The sequence below is a fragment of the Pyxicephalus adspersus genome, chromosome 3 (assembly GCF_032062135.1).
Source record: "Pyxicephalus adspersus chromosome 3, UCB_Pads_2.0, whole genome shotgun sequence".
Classification (NCBI taxonomy): Eukaryota; Metazoa; Chordata; class Amphibia; order Anura; family Pyxicephalidae; genus Pyxicephalus; species Pyxicephalus adspersus.
In genome coordinates, this window is record NC_092860.1 from 12,240,545 (window position 1) to 12,262,232 (window position 21,688).

At 39.0% G+C, this 21,688-nt stretch overlaps 1 protein-coding gene across 4 annotated transcripts in view; it reads right to left on the bottom strand.

Moving 5' to 3' along the window:
• Positions 1-21,688, bottom strand: part of STXBP4 (syntaxin binding protein 4) — a 98,981-nt gene that overhangs the window by 71,019 nt on the left and 6,274 nt on the right. For all 4 annotated transcript variants that reach the window (XM_072403602.1, XM_072403604.1, XM_072403601.1 and 1 more), the window contains exons 4-9: positions 13,616-13,722; positions 12,312-12,456; positions 10,917-10,986; positions 8,684-8,763; positions 8,055-8,151; positions 7,134-7,246 (exon numbers count right to left, since the gene is read on the bottom strand). In XM_072403602.1, coding sequence (XP_072259703.1) covers positions 7,134-7,246; positions 8,055-8,151; positions 8,684-8,763; positions 10,917-10,986; positions 12,312-12,456; positions 13,616-13,722 — 612 coding nt within the window. The remainder of the gene's footprint in view (positions 1-7,133; positions 7,247-8,054; positions 8,152-8,683; positions 8,764-10,916; positions 10,987-12,311; positions 12,457-13,615; positions 13,723-21,688) is intronic.

Sequence of the window (21,688 nt, forward strand, 5' to 3'; positions counted from 1 at the left end):
TCTTACACGGAGCATTCATTAACACAAATTGTGATCAAATCACATGTAGTATTGCATGCTATTATTTATCAGCAACACACAAAAAAAAAACACTACACTAAACACTACAAATATTTTGTTTTCTATTCTTTTGGGCTCTTTGCACACCAAGAAAATGAAGATCAGAACTGATTTCATGCAACAAATTGAATAAATTCATCAGCATCAAAATGAGTGCAATAGACACAGCTGTATATCTGTAAAGTATCACTACAGTCTCGGAACAGACCATCCATTTTACATGAATTTTTTACATTTTCTGTGGCATCCCTATTTTATAAATGTATTTCATGCAAGAAAATACTCACGAAAAATCATTCTATTCACCAAGAGTTAGATTTTCTCCTTATTTTTGAGAAATGTGACATACATTCTTAAAGAGTCAACTCATTTCCATAGTAATTCTGGAAACCACATTTTGGGGCAACAAATATTAAATGAGTGAAAATCAAGAAATACATTTAGCTAGATCAAAAATGGTCCTAACAACTGGATGTTTAACCGCTTAAGTTTAAAATCAGTGATCATTTTTTCCTAAGCTTAAAAGGGTCAGTTTGGCCAAAAATTTTATTTTTGGTTATAGGAAACTGTGAGTCAGTCCCTGTCTTACTTTTTGTCTAAATTCTACTGCTGCAATCTTCCTGCCAGTTGGGGTGTTCTCTTGCCCACCTGTTCCAGCTCATCTTGTTATATTCTTTATTGTATAAAATAAATACAATCCCACATAATAGGAACAGCTGGTGCACAAACCTGACATAAAAGAGCAGAGACCAACTCCAGCATTTACAAAACACTTAAAGCTGAACTAAAGTTAAAAAATATAAAACTGAGCAGGCAGGTCCTTTATCAGAGGGGACAGATAACATTCCCTGTGAAATAAAATACACTCACCTGTCCTCGCTCTGTCATTGGTGCTGCCATCTTAACCTAATCCTCTTCCAGGTTTGGGGTTTTCAGTCAAATGAATTTACCAGGCTGAAATGATGTAACTCCTGCACACGCTTTAATTTATCCCCAGCAGCCGGGGGTATGCCAGCCTCATACAGAGAGCTACCCATACATAGTTCAGTGTACATTTCAGAAAAGATTGCAAAAGTTTTCTTTATATTTTATAAACCCTCTACCTGCTTTGAATTTTTTTAACAAGGCACTGAACTCAGGAAATTGTCCCAATGTACGGCAGACAGAGTGCAAAGAACAAGTCCCTAATATTGCCTGTGATCTGGCTGCAACTGATCTAGGTTGGCCACCTTTGGAGAGGCATGGCTTTGCTTTCTCATGTCTGTGCCTCCAGCAAAGAGAACAGTTAGCATCAAATCTTGCTCAAAGTCTCTTAGTAAATGGAGACAGCCATTCCCTGGGTCTCACACTTCAAATTTACATCTACAAGACTATAGGCATGCTCACATACCATCAAGCGCACTAGCACACAGGATTTACAGACAAAATATATATATTTTTTTAATGTATAAGTATAAAGAACAAATAGGTTTACTCCAAAAACCCATTTAACACATCATGGGATATGGACTTCCAAACTAGACAATACAGTCTCTATATTGTGTAGTATATTATAGAGTAATAAACGTATTGTAGCCCGACACCATGTTCTTCCTTTTTGGCTTCCTCAGGGTTATGCGGAAGATGTAGTCACATTACAGATAGTTCTAGGGTTTCTCATAAAAGGAGAGAATGTCTTGTAAAGAAGAAAGGATGCTTTCCACTAATAACAGTTTTCTTTCTAAGAAGAGTCTTATATGACGTTCAAGTAAAATTTTGGGTAGATAGTGAGGTTCCTAGAAAGACAGTTAAATTTACAGGTCTTTATTAGGTTCTGGAGATACTTCTGCTAATGGAAGATAATTGCAACCAAGGGTTGTAACAATACAATCATTAGGCCTAAAAAACCCATTTTCCGCTCTCCCCTCACTTACCTTAGAATGTGCATATAGGGGCTGGCAATCTAAATGTTAGGGGTTATGGGGGATTCTCATTAACTCTCACGTATATACTGCTTAGGCACAGTTAAACACTTGTTGCCTAAAACATTTTTACTTTTCAACTTTGATTCTTCTATAAAGCCCCCATTTCAATATATTCCTTTATAACTACAGAGGATATACATCAACATTACATGCACCAAACACTTTGCAAAACTTAGATACCCCCATACAAAAGTAGCAGTGTTGTCATTACTGTATCTGTTTTCCAAAATTGTATTTAAGTTATGTTGAGCAGCTTACATGCAGACTGGCCTTAGTGTTGTTCAACATGCTGCAGTCACCATACATGCAGGGTCACGGAACATTACAGAACCAAGTTTTTATATCAAAGTGCACTTGGCATTTGCATCCATGCCTACCTTACACGGTCATAGTGAGACACAGAAAACATCCTCTGTGATCAGAGAGAAAGGAAAGAAGGAAATACATAGATAAGAAGAGCAAGGTGGAAGAAAGAGTGTAAAAGTCTAAATGAAATGTTAAAAACACAAGCTTCGTTTTAATTTTGCAAAATTTTCCCATTCTTATGAATCAAAAAGCAAACCATATAAAGAGATGAGATGTATGTGAATGTCCTTATTGTAGTAGCTGCATTTGCTGGTATTTGTAGGCGAAGAACAAACTTAAACTTACACTTACACTTGTTGGGTAAACTACTAGTTCCATCATTCCACCAAGTAATGAGAGTCCAGCACATGTGAAAACCACAGCTGCCCTCATACATACAATAAAAAATGAAGACACAAAAGGGACAGAAAAGTTAAAAGTTACATTTTTCTAAATACACAGATAAAATATATATATGGGAGCTGTTTTAACTTCCAAAATATTTTTTACTTTTGTCTATTCATTTCTGACATTTCCACAGCTTGGCCACAGTAGCGCCATCTTGGCAGGTCAGATGACTTTAAAGGTCCCTTGTCCTCCCCCAGGTCTATAATTGGACAGTGATAGGAGAAGCAGCAGAATGAAATGATGAGAGAGCACAGCAAGTAATAAACCCTTTACAATGTTCCAGGTTAAACATGAGCACAGCAACACAACTGATAGACTTGATATCAGCTTCTTCCAATGCTTTCAAGGGAGAGGCTGGACGAGGAAGAAACGGTAAAGTAAGTCAAACTCAAATACCTTCACTGCTGGCATTTTAAAATACACATTCAACGGTGTATTATAAATGCAGAGCTGCATTAATGCATGTATTCTTGAAGTTCAATGTTAAGAAAACAATAGAAAATTCAACACTTTTCACTTTCTAGTTCTGACCTTACACTCCAATTTTCCAGGAATCTCAACCAGCTTTTAGCACTGAAAATAACGAAGATTGAGCGCAAGCTAACAACATCCTGATCAACTGTCGGCAGTAGGTTGCTTAATCAGTTGGCAATTTAAAGTTGGGTAAGATTGATGTATTATGCCATCATTATACTATCCTGATAAACATTAAGCCAAGGTGCTGCTTGAAGATGGCTCAGTAGAAATATGGGTTCTTACATACAGAACACAACCATGGGGGAAGTATACTGTTATGTGAAAGCCTAACGTTTTGCATATCAAGACATTATAGAAAAAAATCATCATATGGCCTTGGCAGGTCTTGAAACTAAACAAATACTATCTCAAATGAACACACTACATATTGTAACCATTTCAACTTTTCAAAGACTATGTCAAAACAAAATCAAAGTGTAGAAAAGGTATCAAACCCTTACCACTTTCATAGGAATTATGAGGGTAAGTAAAAGCCAGATGCTGCTAATCAAACACACTTGATTATTTGATCGGAAGCAAATGTGACCACTTCTATACAGATGTGTGTTATCACAATGCCAAGGAGGATAGACGTCAATATTGATCTTAAAGAGGCATTAGTGGCTGCTCAGAAATCTGGGAAGGGTTAAAGGGCCATTTCCAAATAAATTCATCACTCTACAGTGGGAAAGATTGTTCACAAGTAGAAAACATTTAAGAGAGAGTTGCCAATATCCAGTAGTGGATGTCCCAGAAAAAATTCACCACAAAGTCTGCCCATGGAATGCTCAGTGAAGTTTCAAAAAAAAAACCCAAGAGCTACATCCCAGGCTCCACAGACCTGAGTTAGCATGTTAAATGTTAATTTCATGACGTTACAATTGCCTTGTTTGGCAGGGCTGCCGGTAGAAAACTTCTTCTTTCTAAAAACATCATGGCAGCAAGGCATAGGCTTGCAAATTTGCAGATGAGAAGGGAGGGTGATGATTTGGGCTTGTATTGCAGCCAAAGAACCTGGGCACATTGCAGCCATTCAGCTGATACCAAACTCCTCTGTATACCAAAGTATTGCAAAGTCAAATGTGGGTCCTTCTGTGCCAAAGCTTGTGCTGAATTGAGTAAAGAGACAGGAAAATGATTACAAGACACCAGCAAATCTACAACAAAATGTCTGAAAAAGAAAAGAATCAAGGTGTTGCTATGACCTAGTCAAAGTCTAGACCTCAACCAGATCAAAATGCAATAAATTAAAGCAATGTTGTAAATAGTAGGCCAAAAAAGTCATACAGAAGACGATTTACCTAATGATAGCCGATAACAGTGATTCTACAATCTTTTAAACTATGGGGCCAATTTAATTTTCACAAATGGCTTAGACTTTTTCACACATGGCTTCAACATCATGTAATGACTTGAAGCTTTTAGGTTTCTTTACAATCAAATTTCTCCTACTTGAAGAGGTCACTTTGCCACTCTCATTCTTTGTGCACAAAGTACAGTTTCAGGTATATTTACAATGTTTATATAAAATACTTTTCGGTTATGTCGATTTATATAAGAAATAAATATGAACAGGGAATTTATTAAAACAAAGTACATTATATGTCCTTAAAAACATTTGAAAAAAAGATTTAGGTATACCAAATAATGCAGCATAATGGGCAGCACAGTGGTTCAGTGGTTAGCACTCTGGCCTTTGCAGCATTAGGTCCCAGGTTCAAATCTTGACCAGGGAATTATCTGCATGAAGTTTGCAGGCTCTCCCTGTGTTTGCGTGGGTTTCCTCCCACATTCCAAAAACATGCAGTCAGGTTAATTGGCTTTCCGTCAAAATGAACCTTAGGTTTCCTCCCACATTCCAAAAACATGCAGTCAGGTTAATTGGCTTTCCGTCAAAATGAACCTTAGACAGTGGTAATGACATATGGCTATGATAGGGACATAAGATTGTGAGCCCCCTTGAGGGACAGCTAGTGACATGACTATGGACTTTGTACAGCACTGCGTAATATGCTGGCTATTTAAATACTGTGTAATAATAATAATAACAACGCATTATTGCATGTCACAAAGGGATTAGGCCATCTTCAATCTATAGTAAATTAGTTGTGCATAATAAAAACCCAGCTGACAAATATTAAAGAACCATCTACAAATTTTGCAAGCTTGCGTTAATTGAATTTTCAAGTCTACACACTTGAGTTAGGAGTGTTGTGGATGTTGACCCATGTCAGGGCAAATACAGTTATAGTGATTGGCCAGGAAAATCCTTCAAGCTGAATAACGTTAGAACCGGTGTTGACAGGTTTCAGGTTTGTGTCGATAACAAATGGGAACATTTGTGAAACATTAGAGATCATTCACCGTTCATCGACAGACCTTTTTCACCTGAGGCTGACCTCCATCTGACCTGAATTTCAGGAGCATATGTAATCCTATTGACTTGTTTGGAGCCCTAAATGTGAACAAAAGTCCATTGACAAAGGCCCTTATTTAGCCAGCGAGAGTCATTGAGGTAATTAGAAGCATAACAACGTTACATCTTATACTCATTAACAGTTGCGCTGTTAAAACCAGAGCCACCTAGCCAAATAAAAACAGTGGAAGGAGGAAATGTCACACAGTTCCTGGTAATACATATCTAATTTGTTTCGCAGGGAGTGTCTGCTGCTTTTACAGACATGAGATCATCACCTGATCTGGCCTGAGGTTGGCTGAAAGAGAGGAAAAAAAGCAAAATGTTCTTTCCTTTTTTTATTTTCACATCGGACAGCCAATGGAAGAATGTGATGATATGGGCAACAAAAGCTTCTGTTCTTTTAAAAACATTAGGCAAGGGGCCTTTCTGACTAATAATGTTTTTAAAACCACACACTGTATCTGAATCTTCTAGTTAGTGAACCATGACTGTTCTAATAGGAACATTTTTAAAAGCTGCAACTTTTTTTTTTAATAACAAAATTATTTTAGTTCTGATCTCTCCAGGAATCCTGTATCATGTTCCTTCAAACATTTCCTTGTTTGTTAGGTAATAAGGTACAGAAACAGATGGATAAATATGCCTGCAAACAGCATGAACCCAGATTTTCAAAATGCTTGTTAGGATTGCATGTTGGGCAGCAGTCTGTTCCTGTAGAATCATAAGGACACACAATTCATTTTAAAAACTTGGAACAAACTTTTATCAGGAACGCAAGTCTGGTTTATAAATACTCAACGTAGGAATAGAAGAGGCAGAGGTGTGGAAAAAAAGTAGCCTAGCTCTAGAGAGACATCCTCATAATCCTTGGGTGAACTGGAAAGGGCAATCTGCTAATGGAGCCAAAAACAGCAAAAAGTGTAGTGTGTGAGAAGCAGGCAAAAAGGGGACATAGCGACTGCTTGAGGAAGTTGAATAACGCTCCACTGGTGTTCCACCAACCAAAGACTGCAGTGTTTAAGAGGTAAACAGCAAGCAGAAGCAGCATCTGCCCCCTAAATGGCTCTACCAACTACTGGTGCCAACCAATTGCTGTAGTCTTAGGGGAAAATGTACTGTGCAGCAATGCTGTGGAATTTGCTCTCCATGCAGTGCAGAGGGATTAAAGCAATGGAGTGGTGGTTGTGGGAGGTTGGGTGCTCAGGGGTAATTACTGTGAGGAGACATATAAAGCTCCCTTTTAAAAGGTGGGTAGTACCTCATAAAACAAAATGAAATGAATACAACAGTAAACCCCACTGGAAAGAGGCATTTCCCAGCAACACATTCTGGATCCAATACCCCAAATTAGCTCAGGGAAACACTTCCACAGGTCACAGGGCCAAATGAGGTTTAGGTTTGTTAAAATGAGCAAGTTTTACCTGATTCGTGACTAGATCCAATAAGTGTGTGCCCTCGTTTATTTTCAGTAGGTGGCCCAAGTCTTTGTCCTCCAGCTGAAGGTTGAACATTTCTTTGCTTACTTGAACAAACTCTAAAAATAAGTAAATAAATGTTATGTAATTTCAAACTGAAAAGGCCAAAAACATAAAAGAGGGACTTCAAATAAAATAGCAACAAAAAAAAAATATTTTTGGACAAATAGGAACAATTTTTTTTTTTATTGATCCCCCTAGGCATAGATGTGAATTTGACCCTAGTTGGGATATATTTGAAAGATGTGTAAATATTAACACTTTAAAGAGACATCCTTAGATTGCTAATGTCACCTCCACATTTAGCTGTGGCTGTCTGGGCTACAACTGTGCTTGATCATTTTTTCCCCAAGAGCTGCACTGTGCACATCCCAGTTAATATAATACAGGAGGCATCAGTACAAGGATGTACGCTCTTCATCCCAAGACCAGCTACAGAAGTATTAGATACCAATGAGCACAGTTGAGGGATGTCAAGTTCGAAGCTGCACCCTAAAAGGGACAGGAGGTCGTTTACATGCTGCTGGAACCACTTCTGTGATGGCAAAAACAACCTGTACTTTCCAAAGTGAGGGAAAATTACTAATTTTAGTTGTCAGATTAACACTGTAACCTGTGTGCCCTCTGGAAGATTCCCAAAAACCTTCTGTTAAGGGTACAGCTGCATAACTTGCATTTACCATACATTTCAATACTGGTGACAATGGCCTCCTGGATAATTAGGATGATTTTCCCCAGCGGCCAGAAATTGGTAAAGCCTGAGAGAGGTTCCAATGTTGGCCTACTCTGTCCAATTACAAAAGAAGTAACTTTTGCGTGGAACTACACAATAAAATAGCTGTGCAATAGAACATAAGAAGAACACACCTCCATATGACACTGTTCCACTTGCATCCACCTGTACACGGGATCTTAATGCACACTTCTGTTCTTTGGTTGGGTTTATGCCAAGAAAGTGTAGCGCCTGCAGAAACACACCAAAAAAAGCGGTTTTGTTTAGCTGAAAAATAAATGTAACAAATGCAGATGCAGATCAAAGAAAAAGGTTTGCCCTAATGTTTAGGGCCCCAGCAGCACATACCTTGCCTCTACCCCACCTTCATTCTCCCCACAGTCACAGAAGACAGTGACAGTTCTTTGCTAAATTCCAACTAGAGCTTTCACAGGAATCCCTTTGTATTGTATTAAAAAATGAATAAAAGATCTGTACGCTAGTCTGGCTCAGTAACTTAAAGGAAACCCTGGATGCCTGGTTGCCTTTGAAATGACCTTTTTTGACCGTTTTTTCAGAGGTCAGCAATGATACTTTTTTATCTGCACGGGTTTTCTTTACCAACTGAGCATGATTTAAGACTCAATAAATACCAAGACTTATTTGTTGCTGACTAGGTAAACCTTTCTATCAGTTATAAAGTAAATGGAATATAACAGCCAGTGAATGCGAATTGTGTATTTCAAAAATTATGATTCAACACATGAACATTTCAGCATCTTACCATTTCCAAAGTTTCCACTTTCAGCCGGACATCAGAAGAGAAAGGAATCAACCTTTCCCGGCTGGGTCCCTGATGAGGAACTGTAAACAACAAACACCAGGGTGTTAGATAATTACAAGGGCTAATGGTAATTCAGTGCAGCTTGGCTCTCCCGCTCTGCTCAACAGCTAATCATTTGATTGGAAGAGTCAATCAACAGTTTTATGACTGTGGTTTCTAAAGGTCATCACAGGGATAGAATGTACGGATGCAGACATGGGTAACGTGATTGTGTGCCCTTTTTGAACATTACTTCTGTAGGAGGGGAGATTTCTCATGATTTTGAATGTAAGTAATAAAATTGTATACGTTTCGTGTTTTGGGGGATTTTGTTATGTGATTGAATTTTTATTCTTTGTATGCAATTTTGAAATGATATATATGTAAGAAAGAAACAAATAACATCCTGAAGAAGTGGACCAGATCCATGAAAAACGTGGAGGATGATTCATGCACATGTGGTTTGCATGTCTTGCTGTAATATCGCTTGTTTTTAATATTTATAATAAAAAATTTCAATGTCACCGGTGTTGAATTTTACAACTGTTAGTTACTCGGCAACATAATCATGTGTGTATTTATACTGCCTTTAAAGTCCCTCATTTTTCCTTTTTCTACTATTTGTTAATTTTGGGATGTGGTAGGTGTAATTTTACTGAATTAAATGTGGGAGATTCCAGGTTTGTTTCTTCTTTGTGTTTTACACCGCATAATTGGAGGGGCTGTGTGTTTCTTCTTTGTGTTTTACTCCGCATAACTGGGGGCGGGGGGGATTTGCTGTGCGGTGTGCTGTGTACAGGGAATCCCCTACGTTTGTAGTGAGCATATGCTGTGTGAGAACCGCACAAACCACTCCCACTCTGATTCCAAGAAAGTGCTCTGCACGGAGTCCGGTGTCAGTGAGGGCTCTGTGCAGAGCACCTTCTTGGAATCAGAGTGAGTGGTCTGTGCGGTTCTCGCACAGCATATGCTCACTACAAACGTATGGGATTCCCTGTGTGCACACACACATGGGCCACATAATATTGATTTGATCACAAAGGCTGCGGGATGCTATTGGCCCGCTGGCCAGACTTTGAACATGCCTGTCTTAGGTATTCCAAATTTAGGATGCCACAAAAACATTGTAGTGCAGTACAGTGGCCAGCACCTTGGTGAATACCTAAAAGGGCAGGGCTACAAACTGGTAGTGCCGGGGCTTGAAAATTCCCTGTAGCTATTTTAAAGAAGAAAGGGCAGCTGAGAAGATGCTTCCATGACCCGGATTGGTAAGAAAGTAGGCACAGACGCAAGACACTCCAGTGGATGACAGCGCTGCGTAATATGTTGGCGCTATATAAATCCTGTTTATTAATAATAATAATGCCATCAGCGCTCAGTCACACAGCATTTACCCATGTCATATAGATCCTGATGCTCACCCTGATTGCTCTACTCACAAAATGAGTCTTTGGAGACAGGGCAAGCACTGAGGTAATGGAAATGCCTCTAGAATGGCAAAGCACCTTGCAGCTAACTTTTACCAAAACAGTCTAAAAAGTGCTCAGAGCAGAACCCAGAGATCATTTGTCACTTTCAGGCCATTCCTGAATGTCTAGTCCAGCAAGTCTAGAGGTAGTGATGCAAAAGCCAGGCTAAGTACAACACCAAAAAACTGAGATTCAATGATGAAGCACAGGAAATGTAGTCTTAAAGAAAGAAATCTAAGAAAACAAGAAGTTACAAAGAATTTACTTAAGATAGACTTTCCAAAAGCCAATGTAGCACTTGCCTGCTGCTGCCCTAGCCTTTGAACACTCCTACTTTGCACTGCATTAAAAAGGCAAAAAGAAAAAGCAATCTACTTGAACACGGTAATAAATTGAAAGCACGCTGCCTCCATGGTAACCTAATCTCACTTGATGACACAGACGCCTGTTCATTATGTGTCTTCTGTGAGATCTATTGATTACTCAAGCTACTTGGAGAATGCTTGGTTGTCTCATCCCAGTTATTTTAGACCTCTCGGCTCTAAGAGGTCTGCTGGAGGGCCATATTTTCAGAACTCTCCGACATCTCATTCAGCTGCCTTTTATTCGCTTTTTCTAAAGAGGTGCCGGCGCCTTTTGTATAGCCCATAAAGCCTGCATTACGAGACACGCTTTCTACTGGATGGGAATAAAATTAAAAGTGAAAATTGTACAGAGAAGCTTACCTGACGTAGCTGAGAGGCTTCGATCCAAGGGAGAAATTAAGAATGATTCTTTAATATATGCACTTTGACCCTTTACAAAAAAAACAAAAACAAAATGGAAGCAGGGGTTAAAATGATGTTTAGAAAAGATTGCTAATAGTTACAGGTACAAAAATAGGAGTAATGTTTGAACTTGCACACAGACTAAAATCTATCAGATTACCTCACTAAAATGAATCTGGGGTTTTGGGAACACTTTAGGGGTACATACACAGGTATGTTAAGTAATTATGAATACTCTCTAGATCGGCCTTATATCCCTGAAGAACTCTTGAAATTGTTTTCAGGTCTTGGGGAGCCCCTACTGAAACCATAGGTGGTCAACAGAAAATATACACCTTATATTGGTGGTCTGTGGAAAGAAAGCCCCCCTTTTAGGATAGCTCAGAAGAGTTTTGGTGTCATGCTACAGACTCTGCCAAGTGGCACTGGCCACATCACATGGGAGTTCGGTCAGCCAAAGCTCAAAGACCTCTAGCAATCTCAGATTAAACTGACCTTTTCTTTGCCCATGCAGGACAATTTAACATGGTTACTTTATTCTCCCCTTCCAATATAATCACCTTTCTTTTAGGCACAGCTAGTGATTCCTTTCCTGCACCTATGAGAAAGTGTTGGGACAATCACAAGGCAGAAGGGCTGTCTTTTTCAGCATTCTTTCCACTAACCACCAATTTAAAGGGGAACTTCTGCTACTTCCCACCATTGACATAGACATTGTTTCTTCCATTTCCATTGTAAGTGACCATTTTTATACGGATGACCAATGAAAAAAAAAAGTTTCCACTGACTTCAATCCAAAGAACCACTGTTTCACCGACAACCAGCAAGAGAAACTGTCATTTCTCCACTGACTGATGAAAAGAGACATCACAATTTTTACCGCATGGGTTTCTTTTCTTGCCTTCCTTTTCCTCCCATTAATAAAATTTTTGTAAACAAAAGGAGTGTTAAAAGATTGTCAGTTCTGGGTGTTACATTTCCTATATTTTATTTATATTATAGCAACCCACTGACCATGCTAATATATATAAGTTGTAGATGCAGTAACGTTTATCAGTGGTTCCAAGGGACCCATAAATTATTTCAAGGGTTCCTCGATTGTAAAAAGGTTGAGAAAGGCTGCTCTATGCTCATCATACTTTTACCTCCTATCAGAATGATCTTTGTCAGCACAATTAAATTAAGCAAACATGAAAAGCACCCAGTGCTGCCCCTCACATTCCTAGTCTGAGGGCTTCTGTATAAAAGATTACAAGAGGCTGATATCAAGTCAAAGTTTTATAAACTAGCAGTATTTATACAATACATAATTAATTCAAGTAGGAAAAGCAGGCAAAACATTGCTATACGTACAGGTCCACAGCTCCTTGAGGCATTCGGAGTGGATGATCCCCTCAATTTGATGTCTCCTGGCATTTGTGCAGTCTTTGTCAGTGAAGCTGATCTTGCAGGTGCGTCTCCTGGTCTGATGAAGGCAATTTCCCAAAAGGCCCCTTTCCTGCAAGCATTAAAGGAATTATATTGTTTGTATATACTTTTCAACTTTCAATTTTTACAATGTTATGTTAAAAAATAGTCCTTGTATGTGAATCTACTGCATTTTCAATATAAATGAAGCAGATGCAGCTCACTTCTCCTTTTCTTGTCTTTAGAGCTTGCCTTTCTGGCTTTGTTAAAGCTTTTTGCTTCCAGAACAATTTACATGTACAAGTAACTTTTCTCTCCCCTTTTACTGCTCCCTATACGTTTCAATTAGAGACAGAATGCCTGAAATGAAACAGCTACTTCTGTGCTCTAGAGGTCTTTAGAAATGTCACACTTCCTCAGAAGTTTTATACATTATGTATTAAAGCTCATCACATAATATTTAAATACAAAGACATGAGCATATGCACTTAGTGTCTTTATATCAAATATGTGCATTAACACAGCTTGAAACTTTTGCTTTTGAGCAGGACTGCTTTTTCTCTACAGGAAATACAGTTAGCTCACCTCTCCATCCACATCTAGCTACTGAAAAGTGAAACAGAAGTATGAGATTATCTAGTTGGCTTCCTCAGGATGAATCTGTTATTGTATTTGCATGTAGCAGACCTGATTGGTTACTAAAGCTGAGCCTCCCAAAATGAGTTCAACTATATAGAAGACTACAAAAAGAAGAAAATAAATGAAAAGACAATAATCTGTATCCAGTGAGAGTGGGATTATAAAGCTGGATAGAGACACAGTTGCCACAGAAAAGACACACAGGCCATGATTTATTAAAACCCACCAAGGCTGGAGAGGATACATTTTCATCAGTGAAGCTGGGCGATTCTGGACTGGATTTCCTGAAAGGCATTAGCTATTTGTTACCAAATGTGGCCCATTCTAGACCAGATCCATTCCAGGTTTGCTGGATCACCTAGTTTCACTGATGAAAGTGTATCCTTACCAGCCTCAGAGAGCTTTAAAAAATTAGGCCATAGACCTGGGCATACACAGAGTCATTGAGTGCACCGGACAAACTGGAATCATAAATGTGGACTTATTGGGTGCACTGAAGTCACTAAAAGATGTGTGTATTTGAGGTGCACTTGGGTCACTGGGTGCAGTTTTTACATTTGCGGAAGTTCACTTTTAAAGCAAGTATACCTACATATTACCAAAAATAATACCTTAATTTTGCTCTGTTTAGGATGCTTTTAGCTTCATCACAACAAACACCAATCAATGACTCTTTATTCACTGAAACAAGTTGGTCTCCAGGCCGCAGTCGTCCATCCTAATTAAAAAGGAAAAAATAAAGTGGAAATTATTGACCAAAGAAAAAAAAAAAAGAGCTCTTAGAAAGTATTCTTTAATTAAGTGAAGCGAGTATTCTGGAGAACAAGGAATATAGATGTCATCTAAAGCTTTATCATGCGCAAGTGTCTTTGGTGGTAAATGCCAAGCAAACATAAAAAGCACCCTTTTGTCATGTAATGTATTAATTAGAAAATCAAATCAATGTATTTTAAGCTCCTACTCCTACTACTCATAGTAAAACTTCCTGAAATATGTTGGAATATTATCTTCCCCTTAAAGCAGAACTAAACCCTGTTTATACTTACCTGTCCCTGTTCCACTACAGGCTTGCCACCTTCTTCTGTTTTCTCTTCCTCGTTCCAATCTTCAGCCAGCTTGATTAGCCGGGCCGGGATTCATTCAGTCCCGGCAGCCGCAGGGGAAGCTGGGATGTGCCAGGAATCCAACACTGAGGGATTTTGACTGTTAAAGGGAGAGATCAGGCAGATAAGAATGCCTATTGCTCAAGGGACATCACTTGTCCCGTTCTGCAATAAAGCTCTTCCTGATCACAAAGTTTTAATGTGGAACTTTAGCTGGTTTCTGCTGTTCTGGGGTTAAAGTGGAACTAAAAGTGTGCATATAAGCTTCATTGTGGTGATTCAATAATACAGCAATTTCCAGATCATGATCATGATACGAAAAATGGTGACATGCTGGCAATTACTCAATTCCATTCAACAAAGTTAGATGAAAAGATGACTAATTTCCTATTAAACCTAAATACGTAAAAAAAAAAAAAAAAAAATGTATAGGGGTCAGTGGAAGAATGGAAATGGCTCTGCTGCTCCAAACCATGCTGATAATTAGTAAAGTCAACATAAGGGTCCAGGGTCTGTCAGTGCTGGCAAGAAGACTTTAGCTAGGTACACACGTCCAACAGTTCTTGCCCAATAATCAGCTCATGGCTGATATCGGGTGGGAATCTGGCGTGTGTACAGCGCCAGTCGTCCATCGTCCGAACGACCGTTCTGGCGGATCCACGGACGATGGACGACTAACAATCGTAATGCAAGGGAAGGGGGAGAGCGCACAGCAGGGTCCCGCTCCATCGTTCTCCCCCTGTATGCACAGCACTTGTTCATGCATCGTGCAATAATAGTTGTTGGAAAGGATTGTGAAAAATCCTTTCCAACGACTAATATTGCACGTGTGTATGCGGCTTTACACAAGTCAGATGACTCTCAATTCTTCTCAGGGCTAGTATCAGAGGAGAATCTGACGTGTACAGAGGCCATCTGACATCATGGATCAACGAACGACCGCAGTACAACTGAATAGGAGAAAGCACAGCTGGGTGTTGCTCACTCATTTTCCCCCCTCTCCATAGAGAGAAGATTAGCGCTGTATGTACAGCACTCCTTCATGCATTTTGTCGTTGGAAAGGATTGTGAAAGATACATTCCAACAACAAAAATCTAACGTGTGTACGTAGTTTGAATTACAAGGTTGGCTGGACAGAATTACATGCCCTATGGCAGATAAAACAGTTCACATATACTGTATTTATTTCAACTTTATGTCTCTGCCTAACCTTCAACTTCAAAGCTGAACTCCAGGCAAACAGCTAAGCACAAAGAATAAATAAATATATGGAAGCTACTGTACCTGATTTACACCATAGTCCTGTCTGGTGTAGGATAAGATCTGAAATTTCTCTGCTGCAGTTTATTTTCTACCCCCACCATGTGATCAGACAATGAATAAGCACACATTGATGAGCTCATTGCTGTTTTTTCTCTTTCCTCCAATAAACTCCTTGCTATCTGCAGCACTCCTTGTGCTGATTCTCACTCTCCTTGCCTGGGCTCTACTGTACAGAGAATCACAAGAGCCAGGTACATAAAAATATTTATACTGCTTAGATTAAAATAAAACAAATACTACATTAACGTACACAAAACTTTACTCATTTGGATATTTGATAACTGTCTGGAGTTCAATTTTAATAAAGTAGATCAAGAATGTGATTTTACCAGGTAGGATTCACCCAAATAGGATTTTTTTTTTTACAGAAACACTGCTTAATGGATCAACCAATGTTATCATGAAACAAGTAATCCACTGGTTATACTGTGACTGTAATGAAAATATCATGTTGACCGAGAACCCATTGCCACCTTGTATTTGTTTAATCCTCAGCACTTGGTAACCATATAGCTGCATTCATACAAAGTATGAATCTAGGTTAAAGCGGCACATATACTTGGAATATAGCTCATCATGATAACCACCAGTTATGTCACTTAAAGTCATTGACCTGATTAAGGTGAAAATTTGAGCTCGTTAGCACAGCCCGTAGCTGCGAAAATGTGATAAGACGTGCATATATGTTTCGAAAATATATTTCTGTTTGCCATTGTAACGCCTCACCTGGTATTTCATTTGCAGGAAGGCAGAGGGTGACAATATTATACACTTTTAAATAGTGAGCGCGGCTATGCCAGGTCCTCTTCTCCACCTGGGTCATGGTCTGTACTTGTCAATTATTCAGGTACGCCATCTGCAGATCTTATTTATTAGCACTGCATATGTTGGCACTTTTTTAAAAAAAGTTAACAATAATAATAAAAAAAAATCTGACACTGAGAATAAAGTTAGTGCTCTTGTAAGGATCAGAAGCCACCAGAGAGAACATAGGAATCAGCATTTCTAAATAATAAAATGAAAGAATGGAATATCAGTTCAAATGTTTAGAATTTCCCAACTAGATAACAATAAAAGTATGTTAACCTAACATGAGCAGGCCTATGAAAGAATAAATACAAAGTCCAGGGAGATAAAGGACACAAATGAATGAAGCAATAACTATATATTTTTTTAATGCAAGCAGTGTAAGTAACTACATCGGACTCGGAATCAGCCTTACAATCCTCTGTATGGAAAATCTCAAACTAGCCAGATCTCTGTACCCAGACTTACTAGATAGTGGGAGCAAACGGATAACCTGTAAAATGTGCAGTTATGTTTATAAGTGTAGTTTTGTAGACAAAACTCTTTTTTGCATTTTATTAGCGTTTCTAAATTGTTGTTGTACTTTTTTTTTTTTGCCAAAATTTATAAGAACTAAAACTAATATATCCATTGTTCAGGTATAGATGGACAACCATTCTTGGTATATACATGGTTTGTGTTTTATTGATTTGCAAACTCAATCCTGCGCTGTAAATAATTCTAATGAAACTTTTGACAAATGGTGACCTCTAGTGGTGAGAATTAAAACGTCTGCATAGATTCTATACCAGTGGACCGTGGAGCAGCGGTGGAAGTCCTAATAAAAAAAAAGAATATCTCTACAGCACACAGTACATTATTATGTTCAGCACGTTGTAGAATAAGGAATGAGGTTTACCTGGAGAATGGGACACCCTTTCCCAGATCATGTAAACTCTCCTCCTTTATCTTGAAATGAAATAAAGTCAATAAACAATATTAACAGAAAAGAAAGGACAACTGTTTAATTTGGTATCCCCTAATATTAGTGGTAAATGTAGAAGTGACCCCTTACATTGGAGATCAGTTCACCACTGCTTACAGCTAAAAGAGCATTTAGAAATTTAAAGAGGAACTCTAAGGTTCCACAGAACCTTGAATAAAAAGGGCTGGTCCAGGGGCTTCTGCTTCTGAATGGAGCTTGCTTCTAGAGACATGCTCTTCCCCATAAGTCTCTATGCCTCTGTTGCATCAGGCATGCAATTAAACAGTTGCTTACCTTCTTGCAATCATGTTTTCCCCTCTGTCACACATACCTCTTCCTCAATAAAGAGCAGGCATTTCCTGCGCATGCAGGCAGTTCTGACTCTGAGCGTGCTTACGTTCTCAAGATTTATGAGCTTCGTCCAACCCGCCGGTCAATCAGGAAATAGCCTCTTAATCATGTCTGGCCCACTTAGCTAGCTCAGAAACAGCACTCAGTGTTCATGCAATGTGTTTCCACTAGTGCCAAGCCCCTAGTTCTTTTGAGCTAGTTCCTGTACACCTGTTGGCTAATTCAGCGTTTCCCCTGTCCAGCTCCTAGGTTAACCCCTCGTTGTCCAGCCTGCTGGTTCCCAGTCAACTTCCCTGTGTTCTACCAGTATACCTGTCTGTCTGTGGATATTTCTGTGTCATCTGTGCCTCCTGTTGCTTTCAGTGTCTCCTGTGTCCGAAATGGCCCCTGTGCCACTGGTGTCTGTTTCCGGGTTCCCTGGCATTTGACCCCTGGCTTGTGACCTGATCTCTCTTGCTTGCTGCCTGCCTTGACCCTGGCCTTCCGCAACTATTATTCAGCTTTGTGATTTGGTACCGTTGAATCATCCTGCATACCCTGGTGTGCCCAAGGACCGCAATCTGGCAGTAACCAGGAGCGCAACATCCTCACCACTAGAGGCTCTGGAGAAGACCGGGTTACTGCTTAGACTCTAGGCCTTGGCCCTTCCCAGGGCTCACACCTGCTGCTGCTGAATAAACATATTTGAATGTCAGCTTTACAGCTGCTACTTCTATTCCACACACCACTAAAAAGTAACAATGCTGCCAGCATTCTCCAAGAATTCTGTCAGTGTCATACATGTATGACAAGAAACACACACACGCTTTACTTTAAGCTCAATCAAATATTTAACTTATCTAAATACCTGTAATTAAAAACTAAACGTGTTCAGTTTAGTCCTTTTCTACCATAGCTACTGCTAGTAGAACCTGTCCCCTAGCAGCTGAAGAAGCCCTCCTATTCCCTGTAGGAAAGCAGTGGTTTCTATACAGAAGTCTGACAAACCCCTTAGTAAGCAGCAGCTTACTAGAAGAAGGGATAATGAGCTTTTCTGACTGTAGAGTTATAGGTTTAATTAGGAATTCTGCAGAGATAACCACAGATTTCACACAAAGACCAAGGGCCCCAACCTGCAGCTACTGACAGGTGACATGCTCTACTCAGGTTGAGCCTGCATTAATAAAAAAAGGGGTCTTTAACTCATCTCAATAGTATTAGCACTCATATTACCACACTATATAGATTTGTTTTTTTGCAGATAGCCATATTCACCAGAAGGACACATTTCATATATCTCTATTTTTACAATAAAGTGATCTGTTGCTGCAGAGGTGCATAACATGCTGGCTATTTTCTCCCTTACCCTAACCAAAGTTGTACATGTGCAATGTAAAAGAAGACAAAGCATTTAAAAAAATGACTTATTAGAATGGACTTGAAAGCAAAAAGTGAAGATCTGCTATGTGGTATAGGGAACATCAAAATGATAATTGTGCCCAAGCAGACCATAAGATATGTACATATTATCTATTCTCTTTCATATTAAAAGCAGTGAGCTTTCTGGTAGGTGAGTGTGCCTAGGCATTCCTGCACCTACAGCCTCCTGTAGGTGTATTTATAATGAAATTTAAGGCAATGTTGCCTCTGGCTGTTGGCCTTATAAGAATATTGGTGTGAAATTCCCTTATTGTTCCCCTGGCTGGAGCAGAAGATGTACCTGATCTGCATTGCAAGGATCTTCCTGCTTCTGCTTCATCCATTCTGTGGATCTGTGCGTCCTCCACGTCTTTTGCTACTTGTTAACACATTTCCCCACCAGCAGTTAGATTGCCTTTCTTGGGGGGTAAAGTCCTAAGTGACAAAGTAAAGACCCGTTCATCTACCAAGATGCCGATCTCTACACAGAGACATAATGCTGACCAAGGCGTGGTAGGTCATTAATAGGGAAAACAACAAACAATGCAAACAATGCTAGTAGGTAGTCATTTGTTTTCTTCCTTTATTTTTTTTTAAATTTTTTTTTAGGGGGGGGGCATCTTTCACTTGATGGATAAAGCAGAACTAAACCAGCGATGCTCACCCTTTCTGCAATAGGACCTGCCTGATTAAGGTCTTTTACAGTGGGACTTTTCTTCCACTTTAAACACAGGCTATGTGGGATAAACAGGCACAGTTTCAAAATTGCTTAATAATACTATTATTCAGTGTTTCAGATCCTACAAAAAGTGCAGCGTCACCCTTACTTCTGTCCACAGAAACCCATCTTTATCTTTTCTTAATTATGTAGAAACGTCATATGACCTCCTTCAATTCTTGGTTTGGGACTAGCATATCAGTGCAAACCATAACTTTTGTTAGTGACTCATAATAAATGTAAAAAAAAAAAAAAATCACGCATGTGTTATTTAAAAAAAATATATAAACCTTAACCCTAATCCTAAATGTATTTTAAAAAGCAACTAGTGTAAGTGATTGTATTTGACATGGTTCTTATCATGATGAGCTATATTCCAAGTATACACGTTCCATTAACCTAAATTCCCACTCTGTACAGAATGAAGCTATAGGGTTACGTTGTGTTATGGATTAAACAAATACAGTGTAGCATTCGAATAACATGATATGAGATTTTCATCATAGTCACAGGATAGTCATAGGATTTCTTGTTTCATGGTAACAAGGTTGACCTACTAAGCAGTAGTGAATCCTGGCTGGCCAAAAACCTTCTTAATCTACTCTAATAAAACTGAATTCTGAACAGATATAAAAGGCACTAATTATTGCAGCTTTATATCCATTGACAACACATAATTAGGTAACTAAATTTGAGCTTGTATCAGTTTCTTAGACCTCAGTATAGGGGAGCTCGGAGTAGAAGAGGGAGAAGCAGCGTAAGGTTCAGTGATCATGTGCTAACAAGGAACATGCTGATAAGGGCAGCACGGTGGCTCAGTGGTTAGCACGCTGAGTGCTAGGTCTCAGGTTCGAATCTTCGGCCAGGACACTATCTGCATGGAGTTTGCAGGTTCTCCCCATGTTTGCGTGGGTTTTCTCCAACATTCTAAAAACATGCACTTAGGTCAATTGAATGGCTGTGTGAGTGACATATGACTATGGTAGGGATGTTAGATTGTCAGTCCTTTTGAGGGACAGCTAGTGGCATGACTATGGACTACGTACAGCGCTGAATAACACGTCGGCGCTATATAAATATTGTGTAATAATTAGAGAACAGAGCACAAAGGCAGAGAGGTGCTTTTATCATACTGGTCTTTTAAAACCCTGTTCAATTACAGGCTGGAGAAAAGTAAAAGACCTGTTAGTGTAACCTAACTGCAGCCATGAAAAATCTGGTCTTATCCTACACCAGTCAAGACAATGATAGGAGGCAGATACAACAGCTTCCTTCTATATATTAGTTTCCTTATATATATATATCTGTTTGTGTGAAATCTACTTTTGAAGCTGAACATTAGGCAGAGAGCTGAATATGACCCTGAAATAGATGTAGTTTAATGAATAGTTTCATTTGCCAATGGGATTTTGTAATTCTTTTCAGTCTGCATTGTAATCAAAGCTCCGGTGCTGAACAGCTCAGACAGATCCTGGATCAGTTTTACTGCTGCTCTCTGGTAGATAAAAAGAGCAGGGTGGGAGGTAGATGAACTGATTTTCTTTTTACTGCCCAGTCACAGACTGGGGACAAGACCAAGATGTAATACATAAATGTTGTCCAGGACTGTTCAGTCTTCAGACTAGCTGTGTTATCGGTTAATCTCAGGACTGCATGGACAGAATAATCTGTTGGCAGATAACACCGTTTATACACTGTATGTAACTGTGTATTTAGCTGGAGTCTAGATTTAATTTTATATTTAAATCATAAATTCCTTTTGTTGCTTGTTATATATATTGTGAAACTAGGAGTTCTGGTGAAATAGGCTCTTACGTAATGCTGCCAGGAAGAGAATTGCCAGTGCAACACATCCCTAATATAGAAAGGTAAACAAGCTCTCATAACCTGAAAGTGTGACCACCATGGTCTGGTTTACATAGTACTCTATGGAATTGTACAAAGAAAATACACCAATAATTCAGGATTCTGTAAAAAAAAAAAAAAAAAAAAAAAAGTATTTATTTATTATTATTTATT